General features: G+C 43.6%; 1 protein-coding gene and 1 long non-coding RNA gene across 4 annotated transcripts in view; one reads left to right on the forward strand and one right to left on the reverse strand.

Annotated features, from left to right (window-relative positions):
- The window catches only part of GPA33 (glycoprotein A33), a 50,051-nt gene extending 41,907 nt beyond the window's left edge, over window positions 1-8,144 (forward strand). For 2 of the 3 annotated variants that reach the window (XM_053310391.1, XM_053310390.1), the window contains exons 6-7: window positions 866-986; window positions 5,567-8,144. In XM_053310391.1, coding sequence (XP_053166366.1) covers window positions 866-986; window positions 5,567-5,696 — 251 coding nt within the window. In that variant the 3' untranslated portion in view covers window positions 5,697-8,144. Of the gene's footprint in view, window positions 1-865; window positions 1,106-5,566 lie in introns of those variants that run through there. The other variant, XM_053310392.1, reaches the window with a different exon arrangement.
- LOC128351166 (uncharacterized) lies at window positions 779-19,707 on the reverse strand. Its single transcript, XR_008319619.1, has 2 exons — window positions 19,007-19,707; window positions 779-5,974 (listed from the first exon to the last, which is right to left on the reverse strand). It is a non-coding gene; the product is annotated as an uncharacterized LOC128351166 (long non-coding RNA).
- Window positions 19,708-20,365: the final 658 nt, after the last annotated feature.

The raw sequence follows: 20,365 nt of genomic DNA on the forward strand, positions 1-20,365 counted from the left end.
AAAAGAGGCTTTTAAATGTTTTATCTGCTGTTTATATCTAGTTTTTTTTAGTTTTTATAGTTCTCAGTTTTTAGCTTTTTATTAATAACTTCATTTGAAACCTTTTTTAAAAATCAGTTTTAATTGTAGTTTTACCCTGGTCTTTTATCTTGTTTAACTTTAATATTTTATTTTTCCTTGTATCTATTTTATTAATGTTGTGAGTTGCCCCAGGCAGTAGTGTACTGGAGGGGCGAGATATAAATATTTTAAATAAAGTGGGGTTACTCTACTTGCACAGAATCCTTGAGCACATGTTTGGACATTCCAACTTCATATGATGCATGCAAAACAAAACAAAACACCCCTCACCTCCACACTTAAGTGTTTGTCTGAAATGACAAACACTAATCATGGAGAGATCTTCCTTCCCATGATGCAGAATGTTAGGGTGACAACAACCCCCACCCCCACATTCTGACTCTCCACAAATATAGTGTTTGTTTTTTCAGACAAATACTGTCAACATGGAGAGCAGAGAGCAGTATGCATTATGTTGGGATTTCCAAGCATGCCCTCAGGGAAGCTCAAGTATAAAACATCTGAACAGGGCTTTAGCTACTAAAAGTAGAGTGCACTTTAGTTGAAAATAAGCTCAAGAGCCTCTAATACCTGATAGCTCTTAGTTAATATGACTATATTCCCTGATGAACATCACTTGACAGCACAACCCACCAAATACTTGCTTCATTGTTTTGCCCTCAAGTTTGAGGGAAATAGAATAAATGACAGACTCGTCTTAGACGGTGAGAACTAATGTCTTCCCAAAGGGGAATGAGTTTTGTTTATCAACTACAGATGACAGTGCTAAACATTTTCTTCACAGCATCCATGAACATTGCCCTCTATGCTGGAATAATTGGTGGGGTTGTTGCAGCAATCATCATTATTGGCGTCCTGGCTTATTGTTGCTGCTGTAGAAATAAAAAAGGCGATGACTATGAGATGTGAGTATTTTTTTGCTTAGAAATGTGGGTTGTACATAAGTAGCACAGAGTGTGCCTATTCTTGAGAAAGGCAGTAAGTTCAAGACTCTTCATTCCCCACTGCTGTTGTAAAGAATGTGACTTTAGGCTGGTTAAATCTCAATGAAGTCAGTGGGAGGGCTCAGACATCACAGATGGAACTACTATTTCTTTTAACTATGGTTTATTTAACAAACATGGATTAAACATGCTACAGATACATAGGTTTGTTTTGCCATAACATGTTTGTTGGGGTCACACTCCTCCTCCTTCCCTCCCATAATCAATGTTTGCCTCACTCACATAGGAAGCCCTGCAAGGGCAGATTACCCTTAAGATTCTATCTTATTGATAGAAATCAAGATTAAGCCACAAATGTTGGTTCAGACATCACAGAAACCCTGGCCAGGACAAATAAACCCTTTTCAAACCTTGGGTTCAGATTGTGGTTTGACTGCCCCAAATAAATCAGTTTGTTGAGGGAATGAAATAAACTGTGGTTTCACATTATGTCTGAACCTGCCCAATGAGATTTACGCGGCCTCTTTTCTGGAGAAGGGAAGAGATCTCTTCTTGTTCTCAATTAGAACATGCCCAGGCTTTATTTTTAAAATTTATTGTTAAATTGATATACCGCCTTTCATTAAAACAATCACAAGGCAGTTCACATAGAAAGCTAACAAGACTATAAAAGTTACACAATTAAAATATTATGCTAAAATATAAAAACAGATCTAATTTAAAAAAATTAAAAATACATACATAATGTGTTTACTATCACATTACCTTCCTTTGTAGTTTCAGATGTTGATTATGTGGGTTATCAACCAGAGTTGTGTTGATGCAAGTTTTAAGTAACAAAAAATAGCAAAACCCTTCACTTCTACCAGCTATAATGGTGAGAGCAGCTTCACACTTAGGCATGTAGATTTAAGACCACCTAAGTGGCTTGACCATTGCTCTATGGAGTAATCAGTTTCTGCTTGATAACCAGAGCAAGTCCCAAATTTAATCACCATCTAAGAAATTATGTCATATGCCTGCTCCAAACTGGGAGGTTACTGCTGTGAGATGCGCTATAGTACCTGTTATGGGAATAAAGAAAATAAAAACATATTCAAAACCACATTGGAGTATTTTGAGATCAGCTTCAACCATGCCTTCTTTTACATTTATAGCTTGCTCTTCCTCCAAAGTACATGGTTATGTTTATCCTCAAAAAGTCTATGAGGTAGGTTAGGCTGAGAGTTAAGTGGCTGACCCAGAGTTATCCAGTGAGTTTCATGAAAAACTAATGAAACTCAGTGAGTTTCTATAAAGAGTTAATGCTGAAATGTCTAGATATTTGCATAATTTGAGGCCTTGTCTTAGCATGCAGGAAAGGAACATAGGAAGCTGCCATATACTGAGTCAGACCATTGGTCTATCTAGCTCAGTATTGTCTTCACAGACTGGCAGTGGCTTCTCCAAGGTTGCAAGTAGGAATCTCTCCCAGCCCTATCTTGGAGAAGCCAGGGAGGGAACTTGAAACCTTCTGCTCTTCCCAGAGTGGCTCCATCCCCTGAGGGGAATATCTTACAGTGTTCACACATCAAGTCTCCCTTTCATATGCAACCAGGGCAGACCCTGCTTAGTTAAGACAAGTCATGCTTGCTACCACAAGACATAAAAAAATGTTATGGGCCAGTAGCTGACCTTCCGACTAATGCTGTGCATGTGCAGCCAAAATAAGTATGTGCAGCAGATGTGTTTCTGCTTCTGAAGCACAGGTGCTCACACACAGGAAGTGACTTTCACCAGTCTCTTCTTCCCACACATCTGTGCAACATACAAGTATGTCTGAGGGCTGTAAGACCCTCAAGGACATATTTGTGTGTTCCATAGAGGACTTCTATTGCCACCTCCTTGTATCTACATACATAAAGATCTAGCACAGAAGTAATAGCACACAGAACTCTAGTTCAAGTAGACCCACGAAACTGGAAAATCATTTTGGCCAATTTTGACTTCACGACTTAAGTCTACAGGCGAGATCAGTGTATTGTTTCAACATTATCCCCCCTGCCCTCATACATGCAGAGACAAGCACAATCCTATTTACCAAAATATGGGGGGGGGGGGGGAGGAGAACTAACATGTATGTTTTCACTGGAGATGAGAGTTTTCCAGCATGTTATCAAACCTCATCTAACCCCCTTCTGATAAATCAAGTTTCATTTTATGCAAAAAAGACACAGCAGTTAAACAGCAAGATGCCAGAACTATTTGGATCCAGCACCAGTTAAATAATGAGATGTATAGGCAATAGCAGCAAAACAAGTTATAATAAAATGGAACTTTAAAACCTAAAAACATTGATGTATAGAGTAGGTGTAACTATTTAGTAAAAGATACATCAATTTAATGAATTAAACTAATCTTTTCTCAATGTATCTTGTTACAAATTAAAGTTATAGGTAAAATGCTAAAAACCTATCAGGTTTTTATAACTTTAATTTGTAACTTGTTAAAAATGTAGTTTCAGCTTGGTATTTTAACCCTTATTTTTATTTTTATTTTGTATCTATTTTATTTTGTGAACCACCCTGAGCAGTAGTGTACTGGAAGGGCGAGGTATAATTATTTTAAAAAATAAAGTCACAACTCAACCATTATTTCTTTCCTAGTGTGGATCTAAGCAGTTCCTGTTGCAGAATATTGCCACAAAGGTTAATGCTAATTAGTTTCAATTCCACATCTGTTCTTGGACAACCATTTGTTAACACTTCCCTCTTATCTGGATTAGGTTTCAGCTTGTTTGCCCCCATCTAGCCAGTAGCGGATTTACCAAGCCTTTGTCTTAGGTCAAACCCACGTGAGAGGAAGAAAAATGCTGAATCATTCCCTCCATGCTTTCAGAACAAAGGCTTCTCCCCCAAAACTTCCATTTATTCCCAGTAGCTCATGGTGCCGCTGCCACCACCACCTCATTATTAACAGAGTTTGACCCCCTCTCCCAGGCTTGGGTGGAATTCCCAGGGAAGCACTCTCCTCAGCTATTGGAAAAGTACAAAAGCCTTTCATGTACAAGCTTACACATGGTGAGAAAACTGGTAGGTTGCTGAATGATCTGAGACATATTGCACCAGAGACAAAAAACCCTTTCAGCCCCCATTTTCTGAATTAAAAATCCACTCAAAGGGGCTTGTAAAATTGCAAAAAACAAAAAGAAAAATTAAGCTTTTCAAATACTACAGACTGCTTCAGGATGAGATTCTCTCAGCTTTTAATTACAGATAAAAGGAATACTCAGTAGGTTACAAGAATACTTCAAAAACCACCCCAGTAGATATTGAGGTGGCACGCAATCCTCCTTTCTGCAGCCATTTCCATGGCCACATGTCTTGCTGCAAGCCCAGCCCAGCTTCTTTCTAACAAAGGATACCTTCTCTTTCTCGTCATGGCCCCCTAGGTCCCACCCACCTGGTGTGCTTACTGGCCAATCCCTAGAATTCACCAGCCTGTCAGTCACGACAGTGTTCACTTCCAGTTCACTCTTTAGGGGAAAGGAGGAGGTGATTAGAAGCTGATCTTTACACAGCCTGCAAACACCAGTTAAGAACATCTACTGTCTCCCTGATATCTGCTGACAATGGGCAATCTCCCACTGTGATCCTCTTACACCAGCCCCTCCTTTCAGCATGGACTGCAGGAAGCTGTTAGACTGAAAGGAAACTGGAACAGTGATTGGCAGTTCCAGTTCTGCAGTATTGAGTCACTGTCTACAACTATTTTTATATATTTTAGAGTGTGAGACTTTGAGAGAAAAAGTACTACTTCCCAATTACTTACACATCCCAAATAACAAGATGTCACTTAAAATTATCTGAGTGAACTACTTTACACTCCACAATATGCTGAATGAACGGTTTAAATTATAACTTATTTTTAGAATAAATTCTGAATATAAGCATAGTTTTGCCTTTTATTGTTCTTAGATTTAACAGTCAATCAGATCAATAATTTAAGAAGCGACATGTCCAAGAGAAGCAGAAGTTCTTTCTAAGATTCAAATTTATTATGATTTAAATTTCCTATGCATGGTATATGACATTTGAAGTTGACATCCTACACATTTAAAACTGTTGCTTTTACATCCCTTTTGCAAGCACATTAATAAAAATTGTTATATATTCAATTTCTTAAGACTTTCCTATCAATATAATCTATATAAAATGACTAAAGTTAAAGTTGTGCCATCAAGTCAGTGTCGACTCCTGGCGACCACAGAGCCATGTGGTTGTCTTTGGTAGAATACCAAAGGGGTTTAACCACTGTCATCGCCCACGCAGTGTGAGATTATGCCTTTCAGCATCTCCCTATATCGCTGCTGCCCAGTATAGGTGTTTCCCATAGTCTGGGGAAAATACCAACAGGGATTTGAACCAGCAACCTCTTGCTCCTTAGGTAAGTTACTTCCCCACTGTGCCAATAGGTCAATTGTAGATCTCACCTACTAGTTTTAAATAAATAAACAGAATTAACTGAAACCAGTCCCTTTCTGTGCCATATTCTGTATTTAGGGAGAAAGAAAATGGATATCAGCCACCACAAAAAGAAGCTGTACGAATCCGGGGACCAGCTGAAGAAGAGATTCCAGAAGAAGAGGAGGAAGAAGAGAAGGCAGTGGCAGTGGCGATGATAGAAAGATGAAGAGGCAGGAAATACAAGCCAATATCACCTTACTCAAGCCATCTCTAGAGATTTCAGACATTCAGGGTTCCTTACTAATTGGGACAGGGAAAAGGAACCCCATTTTGAAAGTGTCCCTCTCTACCAGCTTGTTGATTTCCATGATGTACACTTACACAGTAGGCTCATGACAAGAATCCCCACGGTGTCCTGGAATGAATTTAGCACATGGCGAAGAATACTGGTTACAAAGGCATGCTGGCCCTCAGGCTCCTTTCTCAATTGTCCATCCAAGTCATCTATTTCATTAACAAGGGAGAGGGTATTCTACTGTGAATATTATCTTGTTACTGTCACATATGCTCCATACAGGTTTTCATATGCCTTGATTCTTACGCATTGCCCTTGTTTAGAAGTAATGAACATAGTTTAATGCTACATAAACAAGTCTAACAGTTCATGCACTCTCTGGCAAAAGCAATGCCAAGATATAGGGCAGATAACCGTGCCCAAATGTCTCAGGGTGGAATTTGGAACAGGACAGCCTTGCAAGAACATAAAAGATTTGCAAGAGCAGGTCAAGGCCTATTTAATCCAGCATTTAATCCTGATTTGCACAGTGACCAACAGGTACCTCTAGGAAGCCCATGAGCAAGAGATGAATGCATATGCCCTCTTTCCACCATGGATTCCTTGCAACTGGTAGTAGCATATAGCCATCAAGACTAGTGTCCTCAGATGTTTAAAGCCATCTGAGGTTGTCATCTAGAATACCCTGCTAGCCCCACATGTCTGAAGTACAGGCACTCTTGTGCAAGAGTGCAACTGTTTTGAGTGCACTCTCCACAGTCTAGAAGCCCTCCTTAGAGACATGTTTCCACTGTAATAGGGTGCTTCAGGTAGATACAGCCTAGAACATCACCTCCTCTGTTTTGCCCCGTTCGTCTAAATTCCACCCCGAGACATTTGGGCACAATTATCTGCCCTATATCTTGCATTGCTTTTGCCAGAGCTTGTGTTCCTTTTTGTTTCCCTCATTAGGACAGGACTTGTTTTCTGAAGGAAGCCTTTTATGGCTTTTATCTAAGCCTCGCAGTCATTCTTTGAGGTACATGTTCTAGCTGAGCTTCAATTATTGCAGTTTAAATGATCACATTCTGGAGAGATTTGATCCCCTTGACTTTCCCTTTCAATTTCCTTCTTACCTTCTCAAATACACTTTTGAGAAGTGAATTTTGAAACCAAGAGTGTTTGTGATAGAAATCCATGTCCGTTTCTCACTTTTCACTCTCTTCCTCTCATGTGTGAGGGAAGAGAAGAAAGCTGAGAGTGTGAGATCTTGGCTCTGTTCAGCTCACTCTCATGGCACCGAGCCATGGTTTAGTGTTATGTCTGAACTGTCTTGAGAAGCAAAGACCATTCATGCAAGTTAACAGATATATTACTTTCACTCTAATTACAAGAACAGGTTCCTTTGGAACACACAACTCTGGGATGTCTTCCATTCACTAAGTGGGCCATTGGGATGTGATAAAATATGAAACAAATGGCCTTTTAGATTACCAATTTGTAGCACAATGTGCACTAGTTTCTCATTTGGGGGGAGGTATCTGTGGGTGGGTCCTGATACAATCCCTAAAAGCTGTGCCCCCCACTGACATTTTACTTTCACTTAAAATCATATTGGTAGCAAGATGCTTTTCAGTCCTCTATTAGTGCATCCATTGCTATATGGAATATTGCAAGTGTCATGAGCACCTATGACACATGCAATATGCCCTATCTATGTATCATTTTAACAACTTTTAAATAGCTCTATACTTTTCTTGTAAGCTGTCATGAGCACACATACACCTTTTAGCCTACCATTCTTAAGTAAGCTTATGAGATAACCCAGCTTTCTGTCTGTGTCCGTGTGTCTCCCTATCAACTTTACAATGCCAGGACCAATTTGAAACAAATTTGGTACAGTTGTAGGAACACCTCAATAGCACAGTTTGCAATGGTGTCATCCACTGTAATTCAAGATGGTGAAGTGTGAATTTTTGAAGTACAAGTAGGCTAACTAGTAAAGATAATTGTAGATTAAGATTATAGTGAAAGCAGAGTAAACAGATTTCTTACAAGAACTTTTTTTAAAAGATGAGTACAAGCATAAGAGTACTGTTTTTGTCACTGCTGCCCATTCCATTTCAGAAATCTCAACTTTCAAGTTGTTTATTTACTTGCTCTTGGCACTGCATCAGTGCTAACATATTTTTTTAAAAATCATCTGAAAAGAGTCCTAACTGCAGTTTGTTGAAAAGCCTTCAATGCATGGGTTATTAATGTTTTTTTCTTTGTAATTTGCATTACTTTGATTATGGTTTTTAATTAAAGAGATATACTGCAAAGCTGTTATTGTTGGACATAACTGAAATCAAACTAAGACTTTCCCATACTTGCACCCTGACCCACATAACATGCATGTATGACTACACCACAAAGCATAGGAGCTGGCCTTCTTACTTTAGAACATGAATTGTGAGTTTTTACAATCATAATCATATCTTATTTAAAGAGACAAGAGGAATTCCAATCGGGCTATGAGGGGCATATTGGTTATACTAGCAATGCAGAAACCCTCAATCCCAGAGCAAGGATTTCCCACTTTCAAATGCAAAACACAGACAGCACAGGAAAAACCTTCCTGTTCCAGATAAGTAGTAGCACAGAGTGTAGTCACAGTACTGTCAGCATTATCTGCAGTTCAGACAAGGGTGAAGTGAATATCCACACCGCAGTTGAAACTCTAGAGACTAGCTGTATACCACTGCATATCACACACCAGGGATGTTCCTCAGAGGTCGTTTCCGGCCACAATTTTGTGGCTCATTTGTAAGAGAAAGAACTAAAGAACTAATGGTTTCCCACCAAAAAATGGTGGAGTTGAGTCTCTTGAGGGGCATTGTTGGACCAATGGGGACCCATGGAGCACAGTACAGGACTTTACTTGGCTTTTTTTCATGCTTTCCCTATATTTCCTTGCCATTGCCCCAATGCCTCGATATTTGTGGTTTGGGTATCCATGGTACTTGCTGAGGACATAGCCCCCATGAATACAGAGGCCCTCCTGCACTAGTTATCATGACTTTGGCATTTATATACCTAACAACTGAGCACTGACATATTCACTTCCTTCCATAACAGAACTGCCATCCTCCAGAAGACTGAGGATGCTGTTTAGGGCCAAATTACACATTAAAACACAGAGAATGAATCGTTGGCACTTACCTGAAAGGTCATTCTCCTCAGAGATATGGGTTGTATCCGCAAAGGATGCTGGGTTGTCTCGGCCTCCTGCTCCTAGACAGGGCCAATCAAGAGCTTTGGCTTGCAGCAGGAGGGAGGGGCAATCCCGAGTCTCCAGTTCATAGCCAGCTCTAAACAATGCTCCAGAACAGTATGGTTAAACGGAAGGTAAGAAAACAGGCAGCCATATAAATGCAACACAGCAAAAGATAATGAACTCGGCAAGGAACCCATTCCAGACACGTAGCCCGGACTAGCTAACAAACCCGCTCCAGGGAGAACCCCAGAAGGAAACCACCCCACAGGCATATAGGGTACAGTTGGGGTACAGGATTACAGGACAGAAGAAGAAACAGACCGGACGAACAAGCGGGTGGGGGCGGATACAACCCATACCTCTGAGGATGACGACCTTTCAGGTAAGTGCCAACGATTCATTTTCCCTCAGAGGAGGGTTGTATCCGCAAAGGATGCTGGGACCTACCATAGCCCCTATGATACACTGGGTGGGAGCTGTGAGGTCCGGTCTCAAGGAGGAACCACCTGCTGCACAACTCTCCTTCCAAAAGCAGCGTCTGCGGAGGTCCAATCATGAATTTTATAATGCTTCACAAAGGTGGAAAGTGAGGCCCACGTGGCAGCTCAGCAGATATCTACTAGAGGAGCCAAGGTGGAGAACGCAGCAGAAGCAGCTGCACTCCTGGTAGAGTGTGCTGTAATTCCATCAGGGACCGGGGAAGCGGAACCAGAATAAGCTAACCGAATACACTGGCAAATCCAGCGTGACAAGGTGGAAGTCGAAACCTTTCCCAGTGAACAATCCCTGAATGAAACGAAGAAAGAATCCGAAACCCGGGAAGGCTTAGTGCGCCTCAGGTAGATTCTTATCGCCCTGCGTACATCCAACTTGTGCCATTCACGTTCCTTGGGGGAAGAAGGTTTTGGACAGAAAGAGGGTAACATAAGTTCCTGAGCCCGATGGAAAACAGAATCCACCTTGGGAAGGAAGGTAGATCTGTACGTAAAAGAACATAGTCCGGGTAAACCAGACACAGTTCCTTCCTCACAGACAATGCGCGCAGATCCGAAACCTGCCTGGCAGAGGTAATGGCGATTAAAAACAAAACCTTAAAGGATAACAACTGTAAAGGTACAGACCGCAAGGGCTCAAACGGGGCTTTGGTAAGGGCCCTGAGCACCAAGTTAAGGTTCCAAGTCGGAAACCTGTGAACTGTAGGGGGATTAAGAACGGAAGCCTCTTTGAGGAAGCGCTGAACATGGGGATGCTGAGCCAAAGAGGCTCCCTCCAATTGCAACACCGAAGCAATTGCAAAGACCTGGCGGCGCAAGGTATTAGGGTGGAGTCCTTTTTCTAGGCCACTTTGAAGGAAACTCAAGACCTGTGTTATTGAAGCAGACATCGGTGAGACCCCTTGGGAGCTACAACAGCTGGCGAAGGTCTTCCAGGTAGACTGGTATACTCTGACCGTGGAAGACCTCCGGGAAGCCAATATATTGTCCTGGACCGAACTAGGATAACCGCACGCTGCTAAGGAACTCCGCTCAATCTCCAAGCGAAGAGATTGAGCCACGCCGGATCCGGATGGAATATCGGACCCTGACTGAGGTGGTGACTGTGCGATCCCAGAGGAAGCGGAGGTTCGACCGACAACTCCACCAGATCTGAAAACCAGGGCCTGCGAGGCCAGTGTGGAGCCACCAAGATGACCTCCGCCTTCAACAACCGAATCCTTCAAATGGTCTGAGGAATTATGGCAAATGGCGGAAAGGCATAGGATAGGCCCAGGGGCCATGGAAACGTCAGAGCGTCTACACCCTCCGCCCCTGGAGAGTGGTACCTCGAGAGGAAACGATGTAGTCTGGCGTTGTCTGGTCTTGCGAACAGGTCCATGACCGGCTGACCGAATCGCTGTACAATCCGCTGGAAGACCAGATGGTCTAGGGACCACTCTGCTGGATCTATCTGTGATTGGCTCAACCAGTCCACAACTACGTTCAGTGCCCTGCTGACATGGTCGGCCTCCAAGGACAGCAGGTGCTGCTCCGCCCACGTTAGCAGCAGCGAGGCCTCGTGCATCAGGGCTCGCAACTTCGACCCGCCTTGCCTGTTGATATGGGCTTTGGCTGTGGCGTTGTCCGTACACACTAGAACATGACGACCCCGAATCATTGGTAGAAATTCTGCGAGAGAGAGACGAACTGCCTGCAGCTCCAGCCAATTGATGGAGTTGGCGCGCTCGACCTTGGACCAAAGGCCTTGAGCCACATGCTGCTGGTAGTGACCTCCCCATCCCAGGAGACTGGCATCCGTCATCACCTGGACACGTTCCACAGGAAGAAACTTGGTCCCCTTCACCGTGGCTGGTGACACCCAGCAGTGCAAGGAGCTGACCACTCGAGGTGGTAGATTGACCAGCATTCTGGACCTGTCCATCACCTGGTCCTGGAATTTGAGGAGAAACCACTGGAGCGGGTGGGAATGGAACTGGCTACAAGGCACTATGCCCAAGGTAGACACCATGCGCCCCTGCAGCTGGGACAGAGACAGAATATTGGACCTGGGGTGAGCTATTAGTGCAAGACAGGAAGCCATCAGAGACTTCCTGCGATCCGAAGGTATGCATACTGTCCCTCGCACTGTATCGATTTCTGCCCCCAGGTGAAGAACCCTGGTTTGGGGAGTGAGGGAACTCTTGGGACCATTCACTATAAACCTGTGTGCCTCCAGTACGGAAAGGGTCAGTTGGACATCCCGCTGACCCCTGGTGAGGGAGGGGGACCTGATCAAAAGATCATCCAGGTACGGATAAAGATGGACGCCCTTGGTCCTCAAGTGTGCCACAAGTGCCACCATGAGCTTGGTAAACACCCGAGGCGCAGTTGAGAGACCGAAGGGAAGGGGCCGATTCTGGAAGTGGAGGGATTGATAGGCAAATCTCAGAAAATGTCTGTCCTGCTCGTGAATGGGCACATGAAGATAAGCCTCCTTCAAGGCAAGAAAATCTCCCCGCTGGAGGGCCATCAAGATGGAGCGGAGAGTTTCCATGCGAAACCGTCTCTTCCGAAGGAACTTGTTCACGAACTTGAGGTCTAGAATAGCTCTCCACTCCCCGTTCTTTTTGGGGACTAGAAACAGGATGGAGTAAACTCCCTTCCCCTGTTCCCCCAGATCGCCCAAATAGCCTGCAGGTGAAGGATAGCCTCCAGCATCAATCGGTGTTTGGAAGCCTTGCGAGACCCTGGAGATGGGAGAAACCGATCTGGAGGCTGCATCGCAAACTCAAGAGAGTATACTGAAAAACGGTTTATCGGATCCAGACGTCGGGACAAGTCTGAGCCCAGACCTGCGAAAACTCCCTCAGCCTGCCCCCCACCAGGGGGAGAGCTCGAGACTGAAGGAGAGGACAGTCATTGGGCCTGATTTCGTTTGAAACCTGGCTTGGGAGACTGGTTGGACTGCTGGGACTTTCGAAATGACATGTCCCGAAAGGAAGACCTGTATCCCCTGAAACCAGACGTGACTGGGGAAAAACCCCGTTGATCCTGGCACGGAGCCGCAGCAGCAGAAGGCATTGCTTTCTTATTGTCCTTTGTTTGAATTAAAACAGGCTCCAGCGCTTCACCGAAGAGCTTGCCTCCCTTAAATGCTGAATTGGCTAGATTAGACCGGGATTTCTGGTCAACTTTCCAATTCTTCAACCACAAATGACGTCTCACAGTAACATCAGATGCCAGTGCCCTGGCAGACAGCTGGGCGGCATCCAAGGATGAGTCCGCCATGAATTTGACCGCCTTTCCCAATTTGTTAAGGCCCTGCCGAAGGCTGGTAAGCTCAGGCGGGACCAAGGGAGTGAGTTCTTTTACCCACAAAACTGCAGCCCTAACAAAAATAGAATTAGCCGCAGAAGCTCTAATGGACAGCGCAGTTGCATCATGAGATCTACGCAGAGCAGCATCACACTTTATCTTCCACGTTTTTCAAAACGTCCTCCCCTTCTTTAGGGAGCACAGCCCCCGTGACCAGGGTGGCCACCTCCGCATCAACCAGTGGCACCTTGAGCTTACTCATGAGGGCGCTGCTAGAATTATACATGCGCCTCACCACTGGAGAAGGACCTTTGCCCTCAGTGGGCTTATCCCACTCAGCCTGAAACAGGTCCAGGAACAGCTGAGGGCATATAACACTGACCTCTTGTGGCCTTAAGGAAGAAGGTACTGTTGGGTCCCCTTCTGCTCCCTCGGAAGCATGTGGAACCCACCCACCCCCAGGCGAAGGGTGGTCTTAACCTTGTGCAGCAGAATGGGATAGTCTGCCTGAGAAAACAGGCGATAGTTCGATTGTTGGGAGGAGGAAGGCTCCTCCTCGTCTCCAGAGAGTTCCCCCTCCTCCCTGTCAGAATCGGAGGAATCCCCAGGCTCAGGTAACCCCCGACTAGAGGAGCGCTGAGGGGCCGCAATGGGCGGTGGCGCGATAGGGCGGCAAGGGGAGAGGGCGGGGGACCCCCCGGAGAGCAATCGGCCGGGCCAGCCTGAGAAGTGGCGCGCCTGAAGCCGTTAAAATGGCTGCCCCCGGGGATCGGGCGGGAAGCGGCAGGGCGGGAAAGGATGGCGGCACCATGAGCGGCTGCATCGGGGCCGATAAAGGGGCGGCAATAGGCGCAGGAGGCCAGGGCAGCTTGCTGAACTCCTCAGCCACCACGAGCCTTAGCAGAGCCTCAAAACGAGGAGGGATGTCATCCACCTCCTCAGCGACTTCGCCCCAGGCAGAGACGGCATCGGCAGCCTCTGGGTGGGGGACCTGAGTGGTGATCCCTCATACCCAATTCTCCCTCCAAAACCACCGTTGGTTCACCTACCGACTGAGCCACGACCTCCGTTTCACGCTGCAGGATAGGAGCTGCAGCCTCCGAAGGAAAATCGCCCCCACCCTCCTGGAGGAGAGCTTCATGGACGGGAGACTGGGGCTTGGTCTGAGCGCCTACCGGTCTGGCCGCAAGCAAAGCCTTCTCGCGCTTCTTTGCCTTCTTGGTGGCCTTGGCTGATTTGTGGGACCGAGGAACGGGTGCAGGAATGGAAGCCGCGACCCACTCGGCCTGGCACACAGAGTGCACCACAGAATCCTCTGAGAGAGAGGGAGAAGCCTCTCTCTCGCCGCGCTGGGACTCCATTGCCAAGAAAGGACAAACAGGAAGTTGCGGCAGAGACAAATTCTAATTTCCTACCACTATCGCCGAGGCAGAAAAGTGAAGTATAGGTAGAAAGAAATAGACAATAGAGGAGCAATTTGAAAATAGCCCTGCTGGAGCGAGACAGTGTGAAGAAATGGAGACTCAGGGGATTGCCCCTCCCTCCTGCTGCGAGCCAAAACTCTTGATTGGCCCTGTCTAGGAGCAGGAGGTCGAGACAACCCAGCATCCTTTGTGGATACAACCCTCCTCTGAGGGAAAAGACTTGCTTAACTTCTCTGTACTAAACAAAAACCACAGAGCCCCCCATTTGGCTCAAGACTGCATGCAGTGGAGACAGGTCATAATACTTTCCACCACACCATGGGCCTTATCTGGAACAGGTCTCCCACAACTACTATTTGACCCATGCAGAAAACAGCCATAGTACCAAAGGGATATTTCCACCTGGGTCAAATAGCAGTTGCAGGGGCTTATCCCAAGTGAAACTCGGTGGTGGTGGAGGTAGTGATAAAGCTCCCCCCACCCCCAGTCTGGTTTGGGGGCCACTGCAGCTTCAGTTTAGTGCAGAAAAGCTAAGCACTGATGTGCTTGACAATGTGCAGTTTGGTCCTCAGTTCTACCCTTTTAAATCTCTAGTTCAGAAGGCAACACCTTACAAAGCTGTAGGGCCAAACTGTATAGCACATGATTGGCATAGTAGTCATACCAGGCCATTAAAAACTGTGTGTTTTAAATTGTGAGAAACTTTACAATGCTGGCTTTCTACTGAAAGTATGAGGTTTTTTGTTTAGATGCTGCTGTTCTCATAGGACCTTTGGGAATTCACTACACATGAGAAGCTTATTAATAGCAACAAAAAGACATCTGAAATGTAACAAAAGAACAAACAATTTCAGAGAGGCTATTGAAAAAGGATGTGCAATAGACATAAAATAAGCTATTCCAAACAAAAGGTGAGCAGCAGTACAGAACTAAAGAACTGAGAAAACCACACACTACCATTTATTCAGTCTTGCAGGACTGATGTTCCTTCCGATAAAACAATTCACACAGACAATACAATGCTCATTTAACAAATCTTTACATTATTTCTCCACCCTGCTATAGATTAACTTTGAAGAAGTACATGGCTACTTAGGACATCAAGGAAGAGTTCGTAAACTTACTTCTCTGTAACTTATTCACTTTACAATGGTTTACTCAAGTTCTACTCAGACACACAGAGCCCCGAGAACTATCCCTGTGTCAGAAAAGCATGAGACTATATTGGGTAGAACTTGATTTGGTCTCTGTGCTCCCCCTATTTAGTAGTTCTCAGTCACCAACGTAGGCTGCATCTGCATCACAGTAAATATGTTTACATCTATTGTTATGTTAAATATATCAAATGACACTTTTTGCCCCTTAAGTGATCAGATTACTTTATAATCTATAAATTACCATAATTTATAGATTATAAATTAAATTATAACTTTATTTCAATAATCACATAGAAATGACTGGGGGGAATCCATTCCTAGTTTCGTGTGCTGGCTGGAGCTGGATAACCTTGCTCTGAGGCTATCCTGAGACAGACACAGTACAGACAGAGCAAAGTACTAGCCCTCTCCCAACACACTAGAACTCAGGGTCATCCAAGTACACAGACTGGAGATACATCTTTTGTCCTAAAACATTTCTTCACACAGCATAATGGAATTATTCACTACCATGAAATGTGGTGATGACCAGTAGCCCAGATAGCTTTAAAAGGAGATTATTCATGAAGGCTAAGGGTCCATGGCTACTAGTCATGGACTAGTACTAGTATTACACACTACCTCTAGGTTTATAGGCAATTCATCAGTTATAGGGGCACAACAGGAGAGGCCTACATGTCTCACTTCTGGTTGGCCACCACTATGAGAGGCATCTGGTTGATCACTACATGAAACTAGCTGGAACTTTTGTCTGATGTTATGTCTTCCTTGGAGCAGCAAGTGGTATCTCTCCTTGGAAACAAATAATCAATTTGGGTGTTGCCTGGGAAGCCGTTTGGAATCTCAGCCAGGGCAGCGGGCAGTCAGGTAATTGCTGTCCACTTCTCTGCCAAAACTGGAGGCAGGAAGAGCAACAGCAAACCATCACATCTTCTGTAATCTGCTGAAGTATTAGCTAGTGAGAACCAGTTGCCCACTTCTACCTGTAAGGCTGGAGAGCAAAGGGATATCCTATCTAGCAGCTTGCACTGCATGGGCACTCACAGGAGCCCGTGTGATCATGGTCAAATGAGTTTCCTCCCTTGGCTAGAAAAGACATGTGTGGCAGGGTGTGGGGACAAGGTAAAAGGAAAATTAACAGTCTAAAGTTAGCAGTTCTAGTTTTAGTACAAGAACCACAAAGACGCCTCATCAAAAGACATAGCCTACACATTGGAAGTGGACTCCTTTGTAGAAGGCTGGGTTACCTTCTGAGATGGAGAAGCTAGTGCTCTCCTATTAGAACACCTTTACTTCATTGAATAATTTATAAAGCATAGTGAATGGTGTATGTGACTAACTACAGGGAAGACCACCATAATAGTTTCATAACACAGCAAAACCCTTTATTATACTATCTTGCAAGCATTCCTTCTGTACCACTCTCCCTTCCCTCCTTGCTAGCTGATGACTGGAAGAGCTGCTTTGTTTTGAGGATGTAATAGTGTTGCTGCCAAGAACCCTGAAAAATATAAACCCTAGGAGATTGAATGAGATAGATGAACAAAGTTATCTAGTGCAAAACTTTTGTGTTTTTTGATTTCTTAGGCAAGTTTCATGGAAACCCGATATGGATTGAAATGCAGAAAACTGAAACATTGTTTATCAAATTGTGGAAGTCTGGACTTTCTGTTGAGGTTCAGGTGCAGGGATAGGGAGGACAGACAGTTGGACACACGCTTTCATTTTGCAAGCATGCATCCTATACCACAGAGTCTTGACTCTGTCTAAAATTACCTAAGAAAACTGCCAAAGTGGGTTTGAATCCCAACTCATGCTTTCAAATGAGCGTTTTTCTGCATTTTCTGGAAACTTAAGATCATTTCCCCCCTGGGGCTTTCAATTTTGGGGGTACTCCAGGTGTAGTCTGCATTTTGCCTATGAAAATGGCGTCCTTCTACTGTTGACAGGGACGCAGCAAGGTTGGAGTGGGCCCAGAGACAAGATTTTAAAATGCGCCCCCCCCCCGCCTCACTGAAGTTCAGCTCATGAAGAAATCTTAAATGAGGCTGAATAGTGGTAACAAAAAGCATAGAGAATTTTTTAAATATATATAATAAATATAACCTATGTGCCACAATAGATAATTATAAATTATTTTTTTAAAGGTTTTATAAATTGTGGATGATGCAAGTCATTTAATGGTACTAACTAGAGAAAGACATGCTGTTCTGGTAGCTCCAGATCTTAACACACATCAATTTTGTAGGATTAATACAACTGAAGGAAGCCCGGGCAGGTGCGCAGCTGCGGGAGTCAGTCATGTGACCTGCCTCTGGGGAGGGGGAGGCAGTGGGCCCCCAGACAACTGTCGCCCCTTGCCCTATTATAGTGACGCCCCTGACTGTTGATGGTCTGGAAGTTTCATGAACATGAGTGAGTCCCAAGCAGCTTTATTCAGATATTTTGAAGAATTTTTGTGAAATAGTCATACTTCCAGAATATTTACAGATATCAGATTTTGCATGAACAATCCTGCCACTTAAATTAGCTGAATGTATTGCTTTTTATGCTGGAATGTGCTGGGGGAAAGATTAAAATAGTTTGTTAGTAATATTTTTTTAGAAGAAACTAAATGTATTTTAACTTATTCTTCTCAGATTTTTAACATTCAATAATTAGATCAATAATTCCAAAACATGTCCAAGAGAAGATCTTTCTCAGATTTAAATTTACTAGGATTCAAATTTACCACACATGATAATTCAATAAAATGTTTGAAGTTTAAATGCTACAAATTTCAAACTTTTTATTTCCCTTTTGCAAGCACATTAATACAAAATTCTATAACTTACTTAATTTTTTGGACTTTCCTACCAATGTAAATTATGCAAAATGTCTTTGCCTGGTAAATGATGGGCATCACCTAATTGTTATTTATATAGTACCAATGTATATTAGAACCTTAAACGGCAACACAACTAGACAGGTCAGTGTCTCAAGGGGCCAACTTGATGTTTAATGAACCTATGCTAGCTACCAAGGGATACCTAAAGTAGAACATTTTTAAGATCAAAGGCATGTTGTGACAGTTTAAATTAAGGCTCTCATTTCCAACTCTTTCATTTTCCTAAATCACTTATCTTTCAGATAGCTCCTTCCAATCCATCCTTTGTCACTATTGCTTAGTATTGTTATTTACTGCCAGTACACCAGGAGTTCCCCCACAGTCTAACCCAACAGGTTAAATATATATCCAGGAAGTTTTGTCATATTGGTGCTGTAGATCAAGATTTTACACAGTGAATTTAAGCCTTCTTTAAACAGGATAAGAACACTTTCCTGCTTCTTGTGATCCTTCCTGGTTCTCAGATTAGCAGAGGAGTTCCATGTTTATATTCTATCAGGAAACCTAACAACAAATCCTGAACCACCATCTGCAGAATTTTTAAATAGTTCATCTCACAAATGGCCAACTCTAGAGGTTAGGAATTACCTAGGGCTCACCCTCTAGTTACTATATGTAATAGTTACTATATGTAACTATAGTACATGTGTGCTTCATCTGATCACTTCATTTACTCTTTCTGGGAGATAAGATTTTGATTGCCATACAAAGCACAAACTATGAACACACCAGCAGAAGAATCACCTTATCTTTCCAATGCAAGCAGCTCTGGAAGGAAATTTCTCACATCCCACCTTCACCTGAAGTCCTGGGGGAATAGGGCAAAAATGACAATTACAACATCTTGCTAGAGCTTAAGGCAGAGTGAAGGAAAAATTAGGGAATAGAGATAATACAAACTTAGCTTAATATTAGTATTCTTTGTTGTCTTTTAAAGTTATAAATGTACTTTTGTAAAAAAAATAGCTGCTTGGATGTATCTGTATATTGCGGATTCTTTGATGTTGAGGACACCAAGCAGGCAAAAAGCCAATGAATCCATAACTAAATAATGAGCTCTCCCCCTTGTTTCCGCCTCAGTTCTGTCTCAGTAAATCTCCAGCTGTCACTTGCTGCATAGAAAAATCTTCTTTCAGGTGACAAGCTAGTTCTATGCTCATCATAGACATACTTCAGCTAAATATAAAATTATCTTATTTACAGACACTTCCCTATGATTGTTTTCAGGTGCACACAGACCAGCTTACACACACATTCAACTGATAATTATACAACATTGTCTAATCCCTAATGATGTGCACAAACTGGAATTTGAGCACAGGTTTGGCACTGAATCAGTTCAGACAGTTAATAATCCACCATTATGGATTATTAAGGATGTGTACGAATTGAGATTCGAGCACACGTTTGGCGATGAACTGGTTCGGCGCTGTGGGGAGCGGAGTGGTGAGCGGCAGCTTTAAGGTGGAGGAGAGCAGGTCCTTACCTGCTCTGTCGCCCCTTGCATACACATGGCATCCGCACATACGTGAGTGCCATTTGTGTGGTCAGCAAAACCATAATGATCACAGAAATTGTGTCTGTGCATGCATGGATGCCATGGGCATGCTAGTGCCGTACGCAGGTATTTGGGACATAAGCATGATGCTGCATGGGGCAGCAGAGAGCAGGTAAGGACCTGCTCTCTTCTTCCTTAAAGGTCCCGCTCTCCTCCCTGCAGTGCCAAACTGGTTCATCACCAAACCTGTGTTCGAACCTCAGTTCACATACATCCTTAATAATCCACACCATACATCCATGCTGTTTAGTATTTTCACTAGTTTTGTTTATGAAAGTTTACATCAAAGGACTTAATTTGCATTGGGGCTCATCACCAGCATCTGTTTTCAATACTAGGGCTCAATCCTGGAATGAGAGAACATAAAGTATGTTCCCGAGGAAGTGCGGAGTGCTGTACCACCTCAACACTATCTGCTAACCAGACATTGGAAGGAAGTGATTGCTAAACAGCTCTGATATCAAATATCTTTTTCTAGAAATTAAGTACTGCTTGGAACATTTAAGATACAACTTAGAGCTCTGTCCGTTTGAACTTGGAAACTG

Source organism: Hemicordylus capensis, chromosome 3, assembly GCF_027244095.1.
Source record: "Hemicordylus capensis ecotype Gifberg chromosome 3, rHemCap1.1.pri, whole genome shotgun sequence".
Classification (NCBI taxonomy): domain Eukaryota; kingdom Metazoa; phylum Chordata; class Lepidosauria; order Squamata; family Cordylidae; genus Hemicordylus; species Hemicordylus capensis.